The sequence below is a fragment of the Dasypus novemcinctus genome, chromosome 17 (genome assembly GCF_030445035.2).
Source record: "Dasypus novemcinctus isolate mDasNov1 chromosome 17, mDasNov1.1.hap2, whole genome shotgun sequence".
Taxonomy (NCBI): domain Eukaryota; kingdom Metazoa; phylum Chordata; class Mammalia; order Cingulata; family Dasypodidae; genus Dasypus; species Dasypus novemcinctus.
In genome coordinates this window covers 19,105,873-19,125,397 of record NC_080689.1, presented here as the reverse complement: position 1 = coordinate 19,125,397, position 19,525 = coordinate 19,105,873, and the positions used below count along the sequence as shown (strand labels likewise).

At 36.7% G+C, this 19,525-nt stretch overlaps 1 protein-coding gene across 1 annotated transcript in view; it reads left to right on the top strand.

Moving 5' to 3' along the window:
- MEMO1 (mediator of cell motility 1) overlaps window positions 1-19,525 on the top strand; it is a 138,603-nt gene that overhangs the window by 51,231 nt on the left and 67,847 nt on the right. Inside the window, exon 2 of the mRNA XM_058278350.2 lies at window positions 9,910-9,991. Within this exon, the coding sequence (XP_058134333.1) occupies window positions 9,910-9,991 (82 nt within the window). The remainder of the gene's footprint in view (window positions 1-9,909; window positions 9,992-19,525) is intronic.

Here is a 19,525-nt window from a genome sequence, read left to right as displayed (position 1 = left end):
GAGCATTGGTATGGGGTGTCATTGATGGGGGTTGCATGAGTGGGAGGGAGTTCTCCAGGTCACACATATAGGGTATATAGATATATTCGGATGTTTGTTGGATATTGACATGTGGGTAGTTTCACGTGACAACTGAGGGAGTGTTGAGTTCCCATCCTGGGGAGCTCTGTTGCATTCCGCAATGGGACAGCAACAGTCCCCCAAGTACAAGGGCAAAGACCAGTGAAGAAGGACGGTCCAATGATGGGCCTTTGATAACTGATAACTATGCTTATGAGCCTGTGTACTTGAAATTTCAACTAGGCCTAGAGCTGTAGGGTGCCTAAGAGTTACCTCCTGAGAACCTCTCAATTTAGAGGTGGATTGGACATCACCATCCTAGGGTCCTCAGGATGGAAGAATAAAATATAGATTAGAGTGGACTTACTGGTATTCTACTATAGACTTACCGTGACTCTAGCAATGGAAGACATTATATTATTGATGTGGCTGTGGGATTTGCTGAAGGCAGGGAGAAGGCGGGAGAGACCAAAAGAGGGGTGATATGGGGGCATTTTCAGGACTTGGCGTTGTCCTGAATGATATTGCAGGGACAGATGCAGGACATTATATATCCTGTCATAACCCACTGAATGTACTGGGAGAGAGTGTAAAGTAGAACATAAACTAAATCCGTGCTGTGTAGCAGTGCTCCTTAATGTATTCATCAAATGCAGTGAATGTATCACACTAATGAAAGAAGTTGTTGATGTGGGAGGAGTGGGGGTTATGGGTAGTGAGGTACATGGGAACCTCCTATATTTTTTAATGTAACATTTTGTGTGATTTATGTATCTTTAAAAAATGTAATAAAAAAGAAAGGTATGCATAAAAAGGTAGCTGGTAGAAAATAAGGTAATTGAAACAGTTGAGATAAATTCTAGTAAAGGTAAGGGATAGGTCTAGAATACTTATAATTCTTTTTAAGCCACTATGCCCCTCTTTAGAAACCTTCTTCATGTCAGAAAGTTTTGGGTCTTCCTATTTGACTGTAGTTGCTCTTTATTATCTGTTGGTTGAGAAAATATATAATGACAAAAAGCTAAAAGAAATTTCAATAACACTTAAATTAATTTTTATTTTTAATCCCTTATGTATATTTGATTTTATTTATATATTTATTTTACCTTATAAATAAAGCTTGATAGCATATATATTTGTGGAGACTTTGCGGTCCAAGACCCTCTTTTGGTTGGCAACCATTAATCTACACTTGGTAGTGAAGGACAGCAGCTTTGCCATCACCAAGGGCACTTGTTAGAAATATAGAATCTCAGGCCCTATTCTAGTCCTTTGTAATCAGAATTTGCATTTTAACATGTGGTTCACTTCCACATTCAATTTTTTGTTTTTTTTAAATTAAGTTTTATATAAATGTTATATGTTACTCATTAACACAAGACAACTACAGTAACAATAATTCTGCTTTAGTCAGCAGTTATACTTCCCCATTATTTTTGTTCTTTGCTCAGTCTTGTGGGATTTAGGACTTTGTTTGCTCTGACTGCTTTAGGCTGAGATGGGATATAAATATATGGGGCAGAGGAATGGAATTGTTTTGCTTGCAGTTGAAGATACTTCTTACTTTTGGGCTGGGGTTGGTCCATCATCACTCTTTTGTTAGTTGTCCAGGGAAGTCCTGAAGAACTGGAGAGTAGGAACTGGCCATATATCTGCTGTGTTTCATTGCTCTACCGGTATAGAAACAATCTGAAGAATTAAGTCTCTGAGAAATATATTTAACAAGTCAACTGAAAATTATAGGTTCGAATAAAAGAAGTAGAGATTCATGATTTATACCCAAGTATAACTATGTTATATCAGTGAAATAACTTTTCATGTATTCCTAGATAGCGCCTCCAGAGGGAGTGTTTTCATGTAGCTGTGTGGCTTGCCTATGAGCACTCAGGAGCACTTTTGTTTGTGGTTTTGTTTACTGTGGCATTGGGCTGAGACCTGTATAAGTGGAACCTCTGGAATGACCTCCCAATTCACTTTGAAACCCCTTAGTTAGAAAAACTCTATTTAATATTACCCCCGTTTGATAAAGGTCTTTCTTCAAATGCATTGCTGATTAATGCCTGTCCCACATAGGTGGCAGGGAACGTAGTGAGTTTATTTGTAGTATTTGGCTTAGAGAGGCCACATTTGAGTAGCAAGGAGGTTTTCAGAGTCAGCTCTTGGCATTAATTATTATTAGGCTTAGTTTTCGTTTTCCAGGAATAAGGTTCCTAAGTACAATCATTAAGATTGAGGTCTTGGCTTATTAGCTTTGGAAAAAAAAAAAAAGATTTATTTATTTATTTATCTCCCTGTCCCCGCCCCCACCCCCCTGTTGTTTTGTGCTCACTGTTTGCTTTCTGTGTCCATTTGCTCTGTGTTCGTCTGTGTCTGGTTCTCTTCTCTTTAGGGTGTACCGGGAACCGATCCTGGGACCTTCCAGAGTGGGACACAGGCACTTAATTTTTTGTGCCACCTCACCTCCCTGGTCTGCTATGTCTCTTATTGTCTCTGCTCTGTGTCTCTTTTGTAGTGTCATCTTGCCAGCACTCTGCATGGCCAGCTTGCCTTCACCAGGAGGCCCTGGGAATTGAACCCTGGACTTCCTATATGGTAGACAGGAGCCCAATTGCTTTAGTCTCATAGGCTTCCCTTGTTAGCTTATTTTACTTTATTAAGCAAGGCTTACATATTCCAGAGTTTCTGATCATCTTATTTGAGAAAGTATTAGGACTTCCCCAGGAGGAAAGTTTAATATTTTGTTTACCATGTGGGTCTCTATCCAAAAAACATATCTGTGTCAACAAGGCTACATTTATATCCCATAAAAGTATGTAGTTATTTAACATTCAAGCTGTTTAAATGATCCTGTCTAGACACCTGACTATGTAAAACATATAACTTGCAGGGAAGTTTGGTTGTTTCTGTGAAATACTACATTTTTCTAATAATAAAATATGCAATATTCCCTACTCCCCACATTATTGACACTTTTTGGTGTGGTACCTCTGTTACATTTGATGTCGGAATGTTAAAATACTGTTAACGATGGTCCATATTTTGCTTTAGGTGCATTTTTCTCCCATATACCATCCTATTTTTTTTTCTTTACTTCTTAAAGAAGTTTTACATTACATAAAAGTTACATAGAAAATGTAGGAGATTCCCATATACCTCCCCCCCTTCTCAAACTTTTCCCCATTAACAACATCTTTCATTAGTATGGTACATTTGTTGTGATTGATGAACAAATATTGAAGCATTGCTACTATTTTTTGAAGCATAACATTCTATTATTAACACTCCGTACTAGTGACATGCTTTTTAGATCCTGAAAAAACATTCTTATTTATACTATTAACCTCAGTCCTCACCCTCCACAGGGTTCACTGTATTATGCAATCGGATGTTTTATCCTCTAGCTTTCCTTCCAGTAATATAAACGGCAAAAACCTCCCCCTTCAACCATGTTCACACACATACCTCTGCGCTGTCATCTACATTCACATTATTGCACTGCCATCACCTCTGTCCACCCCCTAAACTATTACAATCAAGCTAATTATAAATTCTGCACAGATAAAGCCTCAGCTCCCTTTTCTCTACCCCTATTCTATCTCTTCATAACCTATCTTCTAGATTTTACCTCTATGAGTTGCTTATTTTAATTAGTTCATATTAGTGAGATCATACAATATTTGACCTTTTGTGCCTGGCTTATCTAACTCAACATTAGGTTCTTGACAATCATCCATATTGTCTCATGAGTCAGTATTTCATTCCTTCTTGCAGCTGAATAATATTCCATTGTATCTATATACCACATTTTGTTTGTACATTTATCTGTTGATGGGAGGTGTGTTGCTTCCATCTCTTAGCAATTGTGAATAGTGCCACTGTGAACATTGATTTGAATATACCTGTTTGTGTCCCTGCTTTCAGTTCTTCTGGATATATACCTACTAGCAGTATTGCTGCCTCAAATTGCAATTCTATATTTAGTTTCCCAAGGAACCGCCATACACTCTTTCACATTGGCTACACCATCTACATTCCCACCAGCAGTGAATGAATGTACCTATTTCTGTATCCTCTCCAATGCTTGTGGTTTTCTTTTTCTTTTCTTTTTTTTTTAAGGTGGCCAGTCTACAGGGTGTGAAATATCTCATTGTGGTGTTTTTTTTTTTAAAGATTTATTTTTTATTTCTTTCTCTCCCCTTCCCACCTGCCCCCTGTGTCCATTTGCTGTGTGTTCTTCTGTGTCCTCTTGCATTCTTGTCAGCAGCACTGGGTATCTGTGTCTTTTTCTGTTGGGTCATCTTGCTGCGTCAACTCTCCGTGTGTGTGGCGCCACTCCTAGGCAGGCTGTGCTTTTTTTGTGCGGGGCGGCTCTCCTTGCACAGGGGACACCCCTGTGTGGCATGGCACTCCCTGCGAGCATCAGCACTGTGTATGGGCCAGCTCACCACACAGGTCAGGAGGCCCTGGGTTTGAACCCTGGACCTCATATGGTAGACGGATGCTCTATCGGTTAGCCAAATCTGCTTCCCTCATTATGGTTTTGATTTGCATTTCCCTTAAAGCTGTGTTGAACATCTTTCCCTGGGCTTTTTAGCTATCTGCATTTCTTCTTTGGGAAAATGTCTATTCAAATCCTTTTCCCATTTTTAAAAATTGTCTTTTTATTGGTGAATTACAGGATCTCTGTTACTTATGCTGGATATTAGATCTTCATCACATACATGCTTTCCAAATATTTTCTCCCTTTGAGAAGGCTGCCTTTTCATTTTCTTGACAAACTCCTTTGAAGAACAAAAGTTTTAAATTTCGAGTAGGTCCCATTTATCTAAATTTTCTTTTGTTGCTCATGCTTTGCTGCAAAGTTATGAAACCTTTGCCTACCACAAGATCTCTAGGAATTTCATGGTCCTGGTTCTTATATTTAGGTCTTTGATGCATCTTGAGTTGGTTTTTGTATAGCACCATTTGTTGAAGGGGCTTTTCTGTCCCACTTGTTTGGACTTGGCAGCATTGTCAAATACCAATTGACTGTAGATGTGTGGATCTATTTTGAAATTCTCAATTTGACTCCATTGGTCAGTATGTCTATCCTTGTGCCAGTATCAAGCTGTTTTGACCACTTTGGCTTTGTAATATGCTTTAATGTCAGGTAGTAGGAATCTTCTACCTTGTTTTTTTTTTTAATTTCAAGAATTATTAGGCTATTAGGGACCCCTTCATCTTTCCAAATAAATGTGATAATTGGCTTTTCTGTTTCTGCAAAAAAGGCTGATAGAATTTTTATTGGGATTGTGTTGAATATGTAAATCAATTAGGGTGGAATTGACATCTTAACAATATTTAATTTTCCAGTTCATGGGCACAGAATGTCCTTCCATTCATTTAAATTTGCCTGTCTTCTTGCTATTTCTGGAGGATGAGTCCACTCTGCCACTCTCCACTTCATCTTCTGCACATTTAGTTTCAGAAGAACTTATGTTTTTTGTCCAGAGAGGAATGATCACAGTGGAATTCTGTAGTGGAATATCCATAGAACCTAGGAATAGTCTCAAGCCAATGAAATTTTTAGTTTGCAAAGAGGGATAGGTAGAGCAGGCCAAAGGCAAACAGAGATAGAAAGTATAGAAAAACAATTTGGCTTAATTGAAAACCAAACCGTGTATTAGAATGGTTCTGTTTGTTAGTTGCATAGGAATTCCTGAAAGGTAGGTGTATTAGTCAGGGTTCCCTAGGGAAACAGAATTAACAAAGGATGTCTGTCAATAGTAAGAGATTTATCAGAGTCTCTCACGTAGCCGTGGGGATGCACAAGTCCAGATTCCGCAGGCAGCCTGCAACCAGGAGCTCCAGTGAAAGTCCAGTGAAGGTTCTTGATGAGTTCTGGGAGATGTTGGCTGTCTAAAGATGAGCTGGGAAATTCCCTCTCAATGCTGGAATCACTTCCCCTTTTAAAGGGATTCAACTGATTGGGTGAAGTCTTACTCATTGCTGATGGCAGTCTCCCTGATGGATGTAATTATAACCAGCTATCTATGATTTACCACTGCTGTAAAGTCAATGGTGACTAAAGTCCATAAATGCTCTTGTATTACAGTTAGCCCAGTGCTTGCTTAACCAAACAACTGGGCACAATTACCTGGCCGAGTTGACACAGTAGCCTAACCATCACACTGAGGGTTTGTGTGTGTGTATGTGTTTAGTATCTCTGTGATTTTCGCTTCCATGCGAATATACTTACTTGTTAAATACTGTTTGATTCAGTCACTATTCATTGTGAGATTCTCACAGAAGTGTCATTGGGTGGCTACCCATTTGTCTTTTTTTTTTTAAGGAAATACCTCAGTTTTGGTCTTTTGGAAACCTACTTTTACCATTTTTCCTAAAGAAGTAAATGCCCATTCATCCCAAGGGTAGGGGAAGGTCATACGACCATTGAGTAGTTTTGTTAGGATTTAAGCAAAGTTTTCATTTTTTTCTTATATCATTGTGACTTCAAATCCAGTGGTATTTTAAATAAGGCTCATGTTCTATATAGTCTTCATGTATCAGAGATACCATATTGCCAACTATCAACTAGGTCTTGTGGAAGAATAACTCAATTTCATTTTCCTCCTGGTTCTTTATAGGTCAATAGTTAAGCAATCATATGTACTAAACATGTATGCTCATTTACCTTATTCAAGGTAAGTGAGAAACTTGGAGTTCAGTTTTAATCTTAAGAGCCATGTGAAGAAATTGGTCCTTTTGCAGAAGGACTAAAAATTAGATTATAAGAAGGAATTAAATGCAAAAGCAGTTAGAGTGGCTAAATTGGAAGGTATTATTTTCTTTGCTTTTATCTGCTTTTATAATTTCTGGTTTGTAAACTTGCTGTCATGGAAAAGTTTAGAATAATACTTATTTTTAAAAGTTAATAAGAGACTTATGCAGCTAAGATTTACTTTATAAACAGGAACTATTTTTCTTTTAGTTATAAGATTATTATATAAATTTTTTGGTAATGGTTCTTATATTTAAATTTTTAAAATAGACTTTATTTTTTAATTGCTAATCAGACTTTTTAAATTTACTTTGGCAGTTTCAGACGGAACTGTCATAAGCTTATTTATGTATATAAATCTAAACATATGTAGAAGGAGTTCCAACTCAGTAGGTGCTTAATATCACTGAAAATTAGGAGAATATAAATTAAAACAATAAAGTAATACTATTTCAAATATAAAAAAATCTGAGAATATTAAGTGGTAGTAAGGATGTAGGGAAATGGAACTTTTAAGCATTGCTGATGGAAGTATAAATTGATCCAGCTACTTTCCTTGGCAGTTTAGAGTGTTCTCACAGAGTTGCCTAGCCTATGAGCCAGTAGTTTTAATTTCTAGATAAATACCAGGTGTGGAAACATGTGTGCATAAGAGATTTGTAGTGTTATGTTAACAGTTAAGTGTTGGAAACAACCAAAATATCCTTGAAACAGGAGAATGAATTTATAAATTTTGGTATATTCATACAGTATAACAATATACAGCATTGAAAAGAGATGAATTAGAGCTACATATATCAACACAAGTGATTTTTATAAACATCATAGAATGACACAACTTGCAGGACATGTACAGTATGTATAACTTTTAAAAACATACAGAATAATTCCATATATTTTTAATTGGTACATGTTTTCTAGGTTGCTACAAGCAAAGACCATGAAATAGGTTGGTTTAAACAATAGTAATTTATTAGCTTATAGTTTTGAGGCTGTGAAAATGTCCATATCAAGGCATTATTGCTGTGATGCTTTCTTCCTGAAGACCAGCTGCTGGAGATACTGAACTCCTCTGCCACATGACAAGGCACATGGCGGCATCTGCTGCTCTTTTCCTTCTCTTCCAGGTTTCATTGTTCATCTTCTTGCTTTTGTAGCTTTCTCTCTCTGCCTCAATTTCATTCGGTTATAAAGGACTCCAGTAATAGAATTAAGACTTAATCCTGAGTGAGGTGGGTTATACCTTAGCTGAAGTAGCCTCATCAAAAGGTCTCCTTAAAATGGGTCTACACACATAAGAATGAATTAATTTTAAGAACATGCTTTTCTGGGGTAAATACAGCTCCAAACCACCACAGTACATGTATAGTAAAAGTATAATGGATGATAAAACACCAAAATCCCTCCTAAGGAGGGAGATATATAATAGGATTGTCAAGAGTTTCAAATCTATCTGTAATATTTTATTTCTTATTAAGGGAAGTATATTAGGTCAAATGTTAAGATTTAATTTAGTTGGACTGTAGATACATGGGTTTTTAAATTATCTAGATTCTTTAAAATATTTAAATATTTCATGATTAAAAGTTTAAAACAAAGAGAATGGATGGTAAGGAAGAAGGGAATAACAAGTATAATCTCTTCAAAGAGCTCTCCTTTAGGGGACCAGAGAAATGGGGTATAGTTGGGAAATCCATCAGTGTTAGTACAGCATATTTATATGCTAATAGTCAAGTAAAAAGAGACATAATTGGAGGAGCAGTTCCTGAGGAGTCCTTGAATAAGAAAAAAAGGTGAGATCCAGTGCAGAAGTAGAGCGTTTGACTTTTGATAGGAGAAAAGACAGTTTGTTGAAACAGGAGGGACATCAGAATAAGTAACAGAATGAAGTAGTTATCTTGAATTTAAGGGGGCTTTCCCAGGATACAAGGCTTCAGTGCCAAAACTGGCAGAGTCCTAGGCTAATTGTTGGTCACTCTACTCTGAGTCTTTTTTCTTGATGAAATAAAAATCATGATCATTTAGTGGGAGTAAGAAAGGGGTGAAGGCGATATCTGACTTTTAAGGTCAGAGGAGAAGCTACGAGATAATTCTCTATCTTAAAGATGGAAGACAATATCTAGCAGCTTTTCCATTTAAACTATATCATTAAAATTGTACTACCTTTCAAAAAAAAAGATACAGGAGCAGATTGGATAGGGTAATATGGTAGGATTACTGAGCATTGCTAGGGCTCTGCTGAAATTTATGATTATATTTTCAAAGAGAGACCAGCTTATATGACTATATTCATTATGTTTCTTTTCAGTCCCAGATGGAGGTGCTGAGTTAAGTGGAAAGTTGGTTTTAACTAGGATTTGACTGTGATGGAAAGAGAGAGGAACAAAGGAGTATGAGGCCATAGACAAGGGAATGATTATAGAGTTGGATCATCCAGTCCCAGCCTGGGTAAGAAGTGAAGAAAAGAGAGGATGAAATAGAGTGGAAAGATGAAATACAGTAGAAAAAGTAGTGAGGTCTTTTGGGGTCAGCAAATTTCTGGAAATAAACTGGAAAGATAGGCAGTAAAGAGAGTGGTATGTTTGATATTGAGGGTTTTTTTTTTTTAGGTGATATTATTGGTAATTGATATGATCATGGGAATAGAGGGCTGAAGTGGGTTGGAGAAAAAGATCTTTAGGTGTGTGAGTGATCACCTTCATGGTTGTGATTTCAGTGATTAAGGTAGGTTTTGGTACTCTAAAAAATATTTACTCAGTTATTTTCTCTTCATATGCTTGTAGTTGTCTTTCTGTTTTGTTTAACACTACCTTAAATTGTAGATGATGATGTTCTGGAATGAAGACTGTTGTAAACAATTGAGTAAATAGATAGAAGCAAAGTCTAAAAAAGTCAGTATTAAGTCTTTTATATGGCCTGCTAGAAACCTTGTAGTTAGTTAGTTCAAATATTAACATCTAAACTGATGATCCCACTGCTGATTAAGCTATTTTGATCCCAGATTGGTTCAGTGAGGGCTTTGTGTCATGTTTGGTTATCTGTAGTACATTGCTTTGCTAACTCTATTTTCTTCTTTTATCTTTTTAAAGGACCTCAGCTGAATGCACAGCTGGAAGGTTGGCTTTCTCAAGTACAGTCTACAAAAAGACCCGCTAGAGCCATTATTGCACCGTAAGTTATAAGGTTCTTTACTTTGTTATTAGTGATGATTGAATATCTACAGGTTGAACTAAACATTAATACTATGTTCACTGTGTTGATCTGATTAAATTATATTTAGTAATTTTTGTAATTCCTTTGGCTTTCATGAAACTCAAGGATAAGGAATTAGTTATTTTTTTCCACGAGATTCATTAATTTCCGCCTATTTTTAGTAATATAAATTTTTTTTAGAGCAGTGGACTATTTAGGTAAATTTGATGATTTTAGTAGCAATTATTATAAATGTACAAGTTCTTAAACATTTAAAAGCTCTACCTTGATCCAGCTAATTTTTAATGTATAATTAAGAAGATGTATTAAGCATACATGGTACAAAATGGAGGAACAGAAATCATATTTTTTTGGGAAGGATAAATTTATTATTATTTTTTTAACTGAGAAAATCTGTGATTATTTTTTTTTTTTCTTTTTAGAACACAGTTGATATATGTGTGTCTGTTGTATATGATAATGAGTGCAGTTAATTTTTATTTGGTTTCTAGTGCTAACCTTTAGAACACATTGTTATAAGCATATGTTAACATTTTTCTGAGAAGAGTAAAGATTGGAATTTATGCCATTTCTTTCATAGCAGCATCTTTTTTGTGACTTCTATGAGTTAAATTTGATGCCCTGATAAATAATAGTTAAAATAATAACAATCACTTATTAAACAATTACTATAAGGATTAGATTAATGTTTGGCACATAATAAATATTTCATAAATGTTAGCTATTTTATGTGCCAAGCATTTTGTTAAATACTTCATTCGTATGCTTTCACTTAATAGATGCAGGAGCCTAACTCCATCACTTAAAGGTTTTTGACATATAAGTTATTTAATCTCTTCTGCCTTCATTTCCTCACTGGTAAGGTTGGAATAATAATAGTAACTCCTTACAGGTTTGTTTTTTTTATTTTTTATTTTTTTTTGAGGGTTAAATGAGCTAACCTGTATAAAACATTTAGCACAATGCCTTGCTATTATTTATTTAGTCATTCAGCAAATATATATCAGGCTAAATGCCAGGTGCCCTTCTTAGTGCTGCTTTTTGAATAAATCAAAGTTTGTACTGTCATGGTACTTGCATTTTACTACTTGGGGAAGACAGACAGTAAACATTTAAGTAATTGTATTTTTTGTTAGATTCTAATGGGTGCCAGGAAGAAAAATAAAGCAGATAAGAAGATAGAATGACAGTATTGATAGGTAGTTGCTATTTTATAAAGGATAGGAAGGAAACGTCTTTCTGCTAGGGTAACAACTGAGCCTGAATGAAGTGAAAGAGATTTTCAGGTTGAGGAAGAGCAAGCACAGAGTCTCAGGGGAAAGGAGTATGTTTACTGTGTTTGAGGTAAAGTAAGGAAACCAGTGCTTCTAGAGTGTTGTGTGCGACAGGAAAGTGATAAATGGATTGGCAGCAGGGGATAGATCATAAGGAGGTCTGTAAGCTTTCATTAGGACTTTGGTTTTTATGTTTTATTGTTTTCTTTTTCTTTTTTTTGTTATTTTTTTTGTTATTTTTGTTGTTGCTAGTGGTAGTTTTTGAGTGACATGATAAATCGAGAAATTTTGAACAAAAGACCTGTTCTGATTTAGATTTTTGTTTTTTTTTTAATCATCACAAGAATCATTAATATATATGGAGAGCTTATGTATTTTACATTATTTCACAGACAAGTACTTCTCCTATATCATACATTTTTTTTAACAAATCAATTTTTTTGATAAATACTAATAAAGCATAAATCCATCCAAAGTGTATAATCAGTTTTATTTGGTATAATCACATAGTAGTGCATTCATCACTTCAATCATTATCAGAGCATTTTCATTTTCATTATTCCAATAATAATAATAAACAAAAAACAGAAAAAACCTTATCACCTCAGTCTCTCTGTTCTTCCCCTGCCATATATAACTGCTATTCTGTTTCCGTTTCTCTGGTTTATTTGTATTTATATTTTGTAAAAGCTATGATTTATATGCAGTATTACCTATATTTGTATTTCACGTGAGGTTTCACTATGTTATACAGTCCCATGTTAAATTTTTTACTTTTCCTTCTAGTAACAATCATGATCTTAGACTTTACCTTTCAACCACTGTCATATGCATATAATAGCTCTGCTTGTAACAAACATTATGATGTGCTCTCACTATTTCTATTTATTTCCAAAGATGTACAACCTTTTACCAATTCTGCACAGATTAACCCTCAGCTTTCCATTCTTTATCTTTCTATTTCCTGGTAACCTATGTTCTAATTACTAGCCTCATGAATTTACACAATATATTTAGTTCGTAACAGCACGGTCATACAGTATTTGTCCTTTTGTGTCTGGCTCCTTCACTCAACATGATGTCCTCCAGGTTCATCCATGTTATCATATGCTTCACTACTTCATTTTTTCTTACTGCTGCATAATATTCCATTGTGTATATACACCACAATTTGTTTATATGTTGATCAGTTGATGGACACCTGGGTTATTTCCATCTTTTGGCAATTGTGAATAACTGCTATGAACATCAGTGTGCAGATGTCTGTCTGAGTAAGGTTTTAAAAGGATTACTCTTGCTGTGGTGTGCACATTCTATTATATGTATTGTTTAGGAGTCTTATTAGAATAGTGCAGAAAAGAAATGGCATCGTGACTTGACTGGGGGGTGCAGGTAGAAGTGATAAGGAGCATTGAATTCTAGCTATATTTTTAAGGCATAATTAAGATAGAAGAGTCCAGGATAACTCTTAAGTTTTGGTCTGAGGGACTGGTAGGATGGAATTGCCTTTATACTGATAAGTGGAAGATGGGACGGAGGTAGGGAGTAGCTTTAGAGGTGTTTGTTTGGAATTTAGGAGTGGTTTTGACCATGTTAATATTGAGATCTCTCTTAGATATCCAATAGAGGTGTCATATAGGCCACTGAATATATAAGTCTGGGGTACAAGGAAAGGGACCAGGTCTAAGAGAGAAATATGGGTTTTATTGGTGTATATATCACACTTCAAGACTAATAAGGATGTGGTTGCTTAGGGAGTAAAATAAAGATAGATAGAAGAGGTTCAAGAACTAAGCCAGCATTTTAGAGGTTAGAATGAAGATGAGCATTTGTGAAGGAGGAACAGTGAGGAAGGAGGAAAACCAAGAGTGTATGGTGTCTCTGGGAGGCCAAGGGATGAAAGTGTGTCAGGGAGGAGAAAATGATCACTCTGCCAATGCTGCCAGTAGTTTGAATAAGATGAGGACTGAGAAGTGATAATTAGATTTGGCAGTGGAACTAGTGACCTTGATAAGAACAATTTCTATAGTGTCAGTTATGAAGGCACTATTGAAGTGGGTTCAAGAAAGAGTGGGAAGAGAGGGAAATGAAGACAGAATAAAGATGGGTTTTCGTTTTGTTTTGTCTTGAGGAATTTTGCTGTAAATCTAAGAAATAGGGCATTACTTACTGGGGATGTGGTAACGGTAGGGGGAAGGGCTTTTATTTAAGATGGAGATGTTAAAGTGTTTGCATACTGATGAAATGATCCAGCAGAGAAAGAAAAATTGATGCAGCGATAAGGGGGGGGGGTGGTGTTTGCAAAGAAAGGTCCTTGATTATGTGAGAGATAATGAGTCATCTTTACATTAACTCATGAGATAGGCACTACTGTCATTCCCATTAATTTGTTGATATTTGACTATTATGTTCTGCTACCTTCTTACTTAAAATGTGAGAGTGGAGTTGAAGCAACATGTAATTAAGTTGTGGTTAGCTTTTCATGGAAAAGTAGCCAGGCTTGATCCTTCTTCTAGTTAGTTTTAAATGGAAATAATTGGCAGCGAATTGAGAAATGTTTGAGCCTAAGTTACAAATTTGTTGGCCTCTAAAAGATGATTCAGGTTTCAAAATGGTTATTTAAAAATAGTCTTGGGGGGAGTGGATGTAGCTCAGTGGTTGAGTGCCTGCTTCCCATGTATGAGGTCCTGGATTCAAACCCTGGTACCTCCTGAAAAAGAAAGTCTTGGCTTTGATATGCATATTTCTGCTATAAATCACTTTGCAGTTACATTTGTATATATATAGGTAATTTCCATTTTGTAACTTGTGAAAACTTAACATACAACCAAATTTTATCTTACCAGTTTTCTAGAGGTAATTATTTTCCTTTCCAGAGTTACTTTTTTTTTGAGGTAGAAAAGCAACAACAAATATTTCATTGTTATATAGTGTGTAAAGGTTTTTATAAGAGCTTGCTCAGATAATACTTGTAATTAGAGAACTTATTTTAAGATTTCTACTTTTATTTCAAATCAAGTCTATGAAAAACATACTGTAAATTTTATAAACTCTAACTTTCTAATACGGTTTTTCTTAGACCTTACTTTCATCGACAGACAATATCAGGGGAACTTTTGAAAAACAAATTCAGAACCTAGATATATTTGTAAACAAACAGACTGTGATGATGACATACTTTTGAAAGTGCTTAAACAGATTGCTCATTTGCTCATTTTTAAATTGATACAGTTTGAGCCATAAATTAGGTATCGATCAATCCCAGTGAATTCTGTTGTATATGACATTTGGAGGATTCAAAAGAATTCCATTTGTTTAAAAAATATCCCATGGTTGTAGGTAGAACTGCTTTGCTTATCTTGAAGCTTAGAAGATAGTATGTGGCCCAGAATATATCCTGAAAATATCTCATGAACTAAGAGTTCCAAGACCTTCCTACTATGACTGCCATACAAATCTTCATGCCAGTCATCTTGCTTGTTTTATGGTATGCAAGAATATCTCAGCAACTCTTAGATTGGGCCTGTACAGGCATGTATCACTTAAGAAACTTTTTATAGCATATAAAAACATAATCAGATTATTTGGGAGAGGGCTTATTTACATGAGGAAATTATTTTTTACTATAAAACAGATGCTATGAATATTGAATCCCCTTTCATACATATAAAATGTATTGATTTGAAAATGGAATTTGAGTTAGTAGTTAAACTATTAGGAATAATTTATTAGTCTGCCAAAGGGATGCTGAGGCAAAGTACCAGAAATCTGTTGACTTTTATAGAAGGGTAAAAGCTTGCAGTTACAAGGCTGTAAAGAGTCCAGCTCAAGGTTGCTTTCTCACCAAAGTCAGTTGCCATGTTTTGAAGCAGGATGCTCATGGATCTTTAGGGCTTGTCTCTGAGGGCTTCCTATATCTCAGCTGCAGGCTGCATAGGACTTGTCTCTCAGAGCTTCCTCCCTCTCCTGGCAGAGGGCTCTTTCTTTCCAGACTTTCTATACCAGTCCTGGCTCTTTTCCCAGCAGTTTCTGTAAGCTATCAGGCAAATGGCTTATCTCTCCCTGCGGCCGCAGGATCAAAAATGACAAAGTTCTCTTCTGTGTGTCTTCTTAAGTGAGTGTCTGTTTATATAGGCCCACCAAGGGATTGGGGACTCAAACTGAGTCGTGCCTTACTGATGTGGTCGAATCAAAGCCCTAATCTTAACAGGTAATTTAATCAAAGGCATCTCAGCTGAACCTAATGGAATCAGAGGTATCACACCCAGAGGAACAGATTAGTTTACAAACATAGTCTTTCTCTTTTTGGGTTTCATAAGTAATCTCAAACTGCCACAGATAGTGTAGGGGGGAAAGGATACTTTCTCATTTCATTACATACCTTTATTGTTGGAAGTTTTTTTATGATGTGCATGAACTACTTTTTTTCAACAAATCAATTTTGATACATATTAATAAAGCATGAAAATGCTCTAAAAATGATTGAGGCTGCGAATATACCACTGTGTGATTATACCGAATTCCACTGATTGTATACTTTGCATGTATTACTTTTAAAATTAGTAGAAAAATTTTAAAGCTAAATGACATTTATATAGGAGACTAATATGTAATATGTATGTTTATACGCATATGCATATGTATATTAGGGAATAAAATAGAGAGAGAAGTTCAAGGACTAAGTCAGCATTGTAGAGGGTAGGATGAAAATGAGCATTTGTGAAAGGAAGAACAGTGAGGAAGGAGGAAAACCAAGAGTGTGTAGTGTCTCTGGGAGGCCAAGGGATGGTATGTAGAATATATATATTCTTCAGAAATTATTATTTAGATTACTGGGGATGTGCAACTTCTTTATGTCTAATCCTTGTTTATAATAAGCAGTAAGGTATGCTTGGTAATATCTCAAATGCTATATATTCTAGCTTTGAAAAATAATCTTGCTATGCAGTTTATGGTTAGTTTATTCGCATTTGACTTGAGTAACTTTATTTATTTATTTTTCTTTATTTTCTTTTAAATGTTACATTAAAAAAATATGAGGTCCCCATATACCCCCCACCTCACCCATCCCACCCCTCCCACATCAACAACCTCTTCCATCATCATGTCACATCCATTGCACCTGGTGAACACATTCTGGAGCACCACTGCACCACATGGGCAGTGGTCCACACTGTAGTCCACACTCTCCCCCAGTCCACTCAGTGGGCCATGGCAGGACACACAGTGTCCAGCATCCCCCCCTGCAGCACCATCCAGGACAACTCCAAAACCTGCAAATGCCCCCACACCATATCTCTTCTTCCATCTCTCTACCATCAGCAGCCACCGTGGGCACCCTCTCCATATCACTACTACAATTTCTTCCCTTACTAATCACAATAGTTCCCCAGGAGAACACCAGTAAGTCCACTCTAATCCATACTCTATTCATCCATCCTGTGATCCCTGGAATGGTATGTCCAGTCCCCCTCTTCATCAAGAGGGGCCTTAGATTCCTCATGGATGATGGATGCAATTCTCCTGCTTACAGTAGGCACTCTTGACTCCCTTGTGTGGTGGTTGACCCTCTACACCTCCTCCCTGTCAGCTGGCCAGGGTAAATCCAACAAACCAGAGGGTAGGAGCCACAAGTCTGCTGAGGCCCAGGGCCTGGCCGTCACTTGGATAGTCCAGAGATTCAGGTCTCCTGAGTATACACCAACCCAAACACCATCCTTTAATAGCTTATAGTATTGTTGTTATTGTTTTTTTAAAGATTTATTTATTTATTTCTCTCCCCCCTCCCCCCACCCTGGTTGTTTGCTCTCTGTGTCCATTTGCTGCATATTCTTCTTTGTCCACTTCTGTTGTCGGTGGCAAGGGAATCTGTGTTTCTTTTTTTGTTGCGTCATCTTGTTGTGTCAGCTCTCCATGTGTGCGGCGCCATTCCTGGGTAGGCTGAACTCCTTGAGCGTGGGGCTCCCCTACGTGGGGACACCCCTGCGTGGCAGGGCACTCCTTGTGCACATCAGCACTGCGCTTGGGCCAGCTGCACATGGGTCAAGGAGGCCCGGGGTTTGAACTGCGGACCTCCCATGTGGTAGACGGATGCCCTAACCACTGGGCCAAGTCTGCCGCCTCATAGTATTGTTTATGTAATATTTGTGAGGTGTGGGGTATATGGGAACATCATATTTTTTAATGTAACATTTTTTGTGATCTGTATATCTTAAAAAAAAAAAAAAGGACAATAAATAAATAAATAACCACACCAAAAAAAAAGTTCTGAAGAGTGACTGCTAACTTGGACATTTCTTGGCATATAATCATCTACAATTATTTTTTTTGATTCAGTATTTGAGTGGGCCGCTGAGCAGGTCTTATGAAAGAAAAGAATAAAAGGCTAGGTACAGCAAAATGAATTTGAGAAAGGCAGTGTTGAGGCTGCAGTGTGAGGCCTGACAATCCAAGTTTATTTGTTGATGAGTGTTTTGTTTCTTGTTTTTGATTTATTTTTTATTTCTCTCCCCTTCTCCCCACCCCCCCGGTTGTCTGCTCTTTGTGTCCTTTCGTTGTGTGCTCTTCTGTGTCCGCTTGTATTCTTGTCAGCAGCACCAAGAATCTGCCTCTTTTTGTCGTGTTATCTTGCTGCGTAAGCTCTCCATGTTTGTGGCGGGCTGTGGTTTCATGGGGGGCGGCTCTTCTTGCACAGGGGCCACTCCTTGCACATGGAGGGCACCCTTACATGGGGGCATCCCTGCGTGGACCAGCACTCCTTGCGCACAGCAGCACTGTGCATAGGCCAGCTCACCACATGGGTCAGGAGGACCTGGGTTTGAACCCTGGACCTTCCATGTGGTAGGCAGACGCTCTATCAGTTGAGCCAAATCCGCTTCCTAGACAAGTGTTTTTTATAACTTAGTTTCTAGCTGTCTAGATCTCTTTTCTTAGCTCAAGCAGCTCATAAATTGTAGACTTTTATTACTGGAGGAGATGTCATTTCATATATTCCCATCTTTTTGTTTTGCATTTTTGCTACTATTTTTTAAGTGGAACTGGAACTACTAGAATACGACCTTTCTGAATCCCAGTTGAGTATTTTCATTATTCCCAATATCCTCTTTGATGAAAAGCCTTACACATTATTCCCTATGTCCTCATTGATGAAAGGTCTCACATAGAATCTGTGTTAGACTTAACATTCACTGTTGATACTATGCACTTATGACCTTGAAGATCTTAGAATTAACAATTGAAAGTCCATGCCATGTAGTCATCGGTACTTTTTCTAAGGTAGGAATTTGAACTATACACACCCTACAAGGTTGCCATGGAAAACTATCACTTAACCAGTGAATGATTATGGACAGAATAGTTGTGTGTCTTTTTTTTTAATAATAAAATTTTATTGAATTGTATCATTCATACGTGAACCATACATAAAGAATAAGTGTATAACAAAATTTGTGAAATCCAAAAAAAAAAAGCATATTATATAAGACTCCCGTACAACACCCCACCACCAACACCTTGCATAGTTGTGAATCATTTGTTACAAACTATGAAAGAGCATCAACAAAATACTAGTACTAACTATAGTCCATATCTTATATTTGATATGTTTTCCTCCGACCTATCCATTATTAACACCCTGTATTAGTATTATATATTTGTTATAGTTCATGAGAGAATGTTCTTATTTGTTCTGTTAACCACATTCCATCCACTGGATTCCCTGTGCTATATGGTCCCATACTTTGTGCAGTCCATTCAAAGTGTATACTCAGTGGCTCTCATTTTCATCACAGAGTTGTGCTGTCATCACCTCAGGCAATTTTAGAACTTTTTCATTACTCTGAAAAGAAAAATTCCCTATCCCCTTATTTTCCCGTATCGTTGTCTGCTAGAATTGGTATAATATCTTCTTTGCCATTGCTGCAAAAATATTGTGTTTCTTACTGTTAACTATATCCATATATTACATTAGTTGTAATTTTCCCATGTATCACCATATTCATAACACTTTGTAAAATAAGAACATTCTTATATTTGTGCTATAAACTACAACCTTCATCCACTACCAAAATCACTGTTATACAGTCCCTGGATTATTCTCTAGCTCTGTTCAATTGACATTTATATCTGCAGAACCCCCACCCCCTTTCAGCCATAATCACATTTATAAATCAGCAGTGTTAGTTGTAATCCTTATAATGTGTTATCATCAACTCTGTTC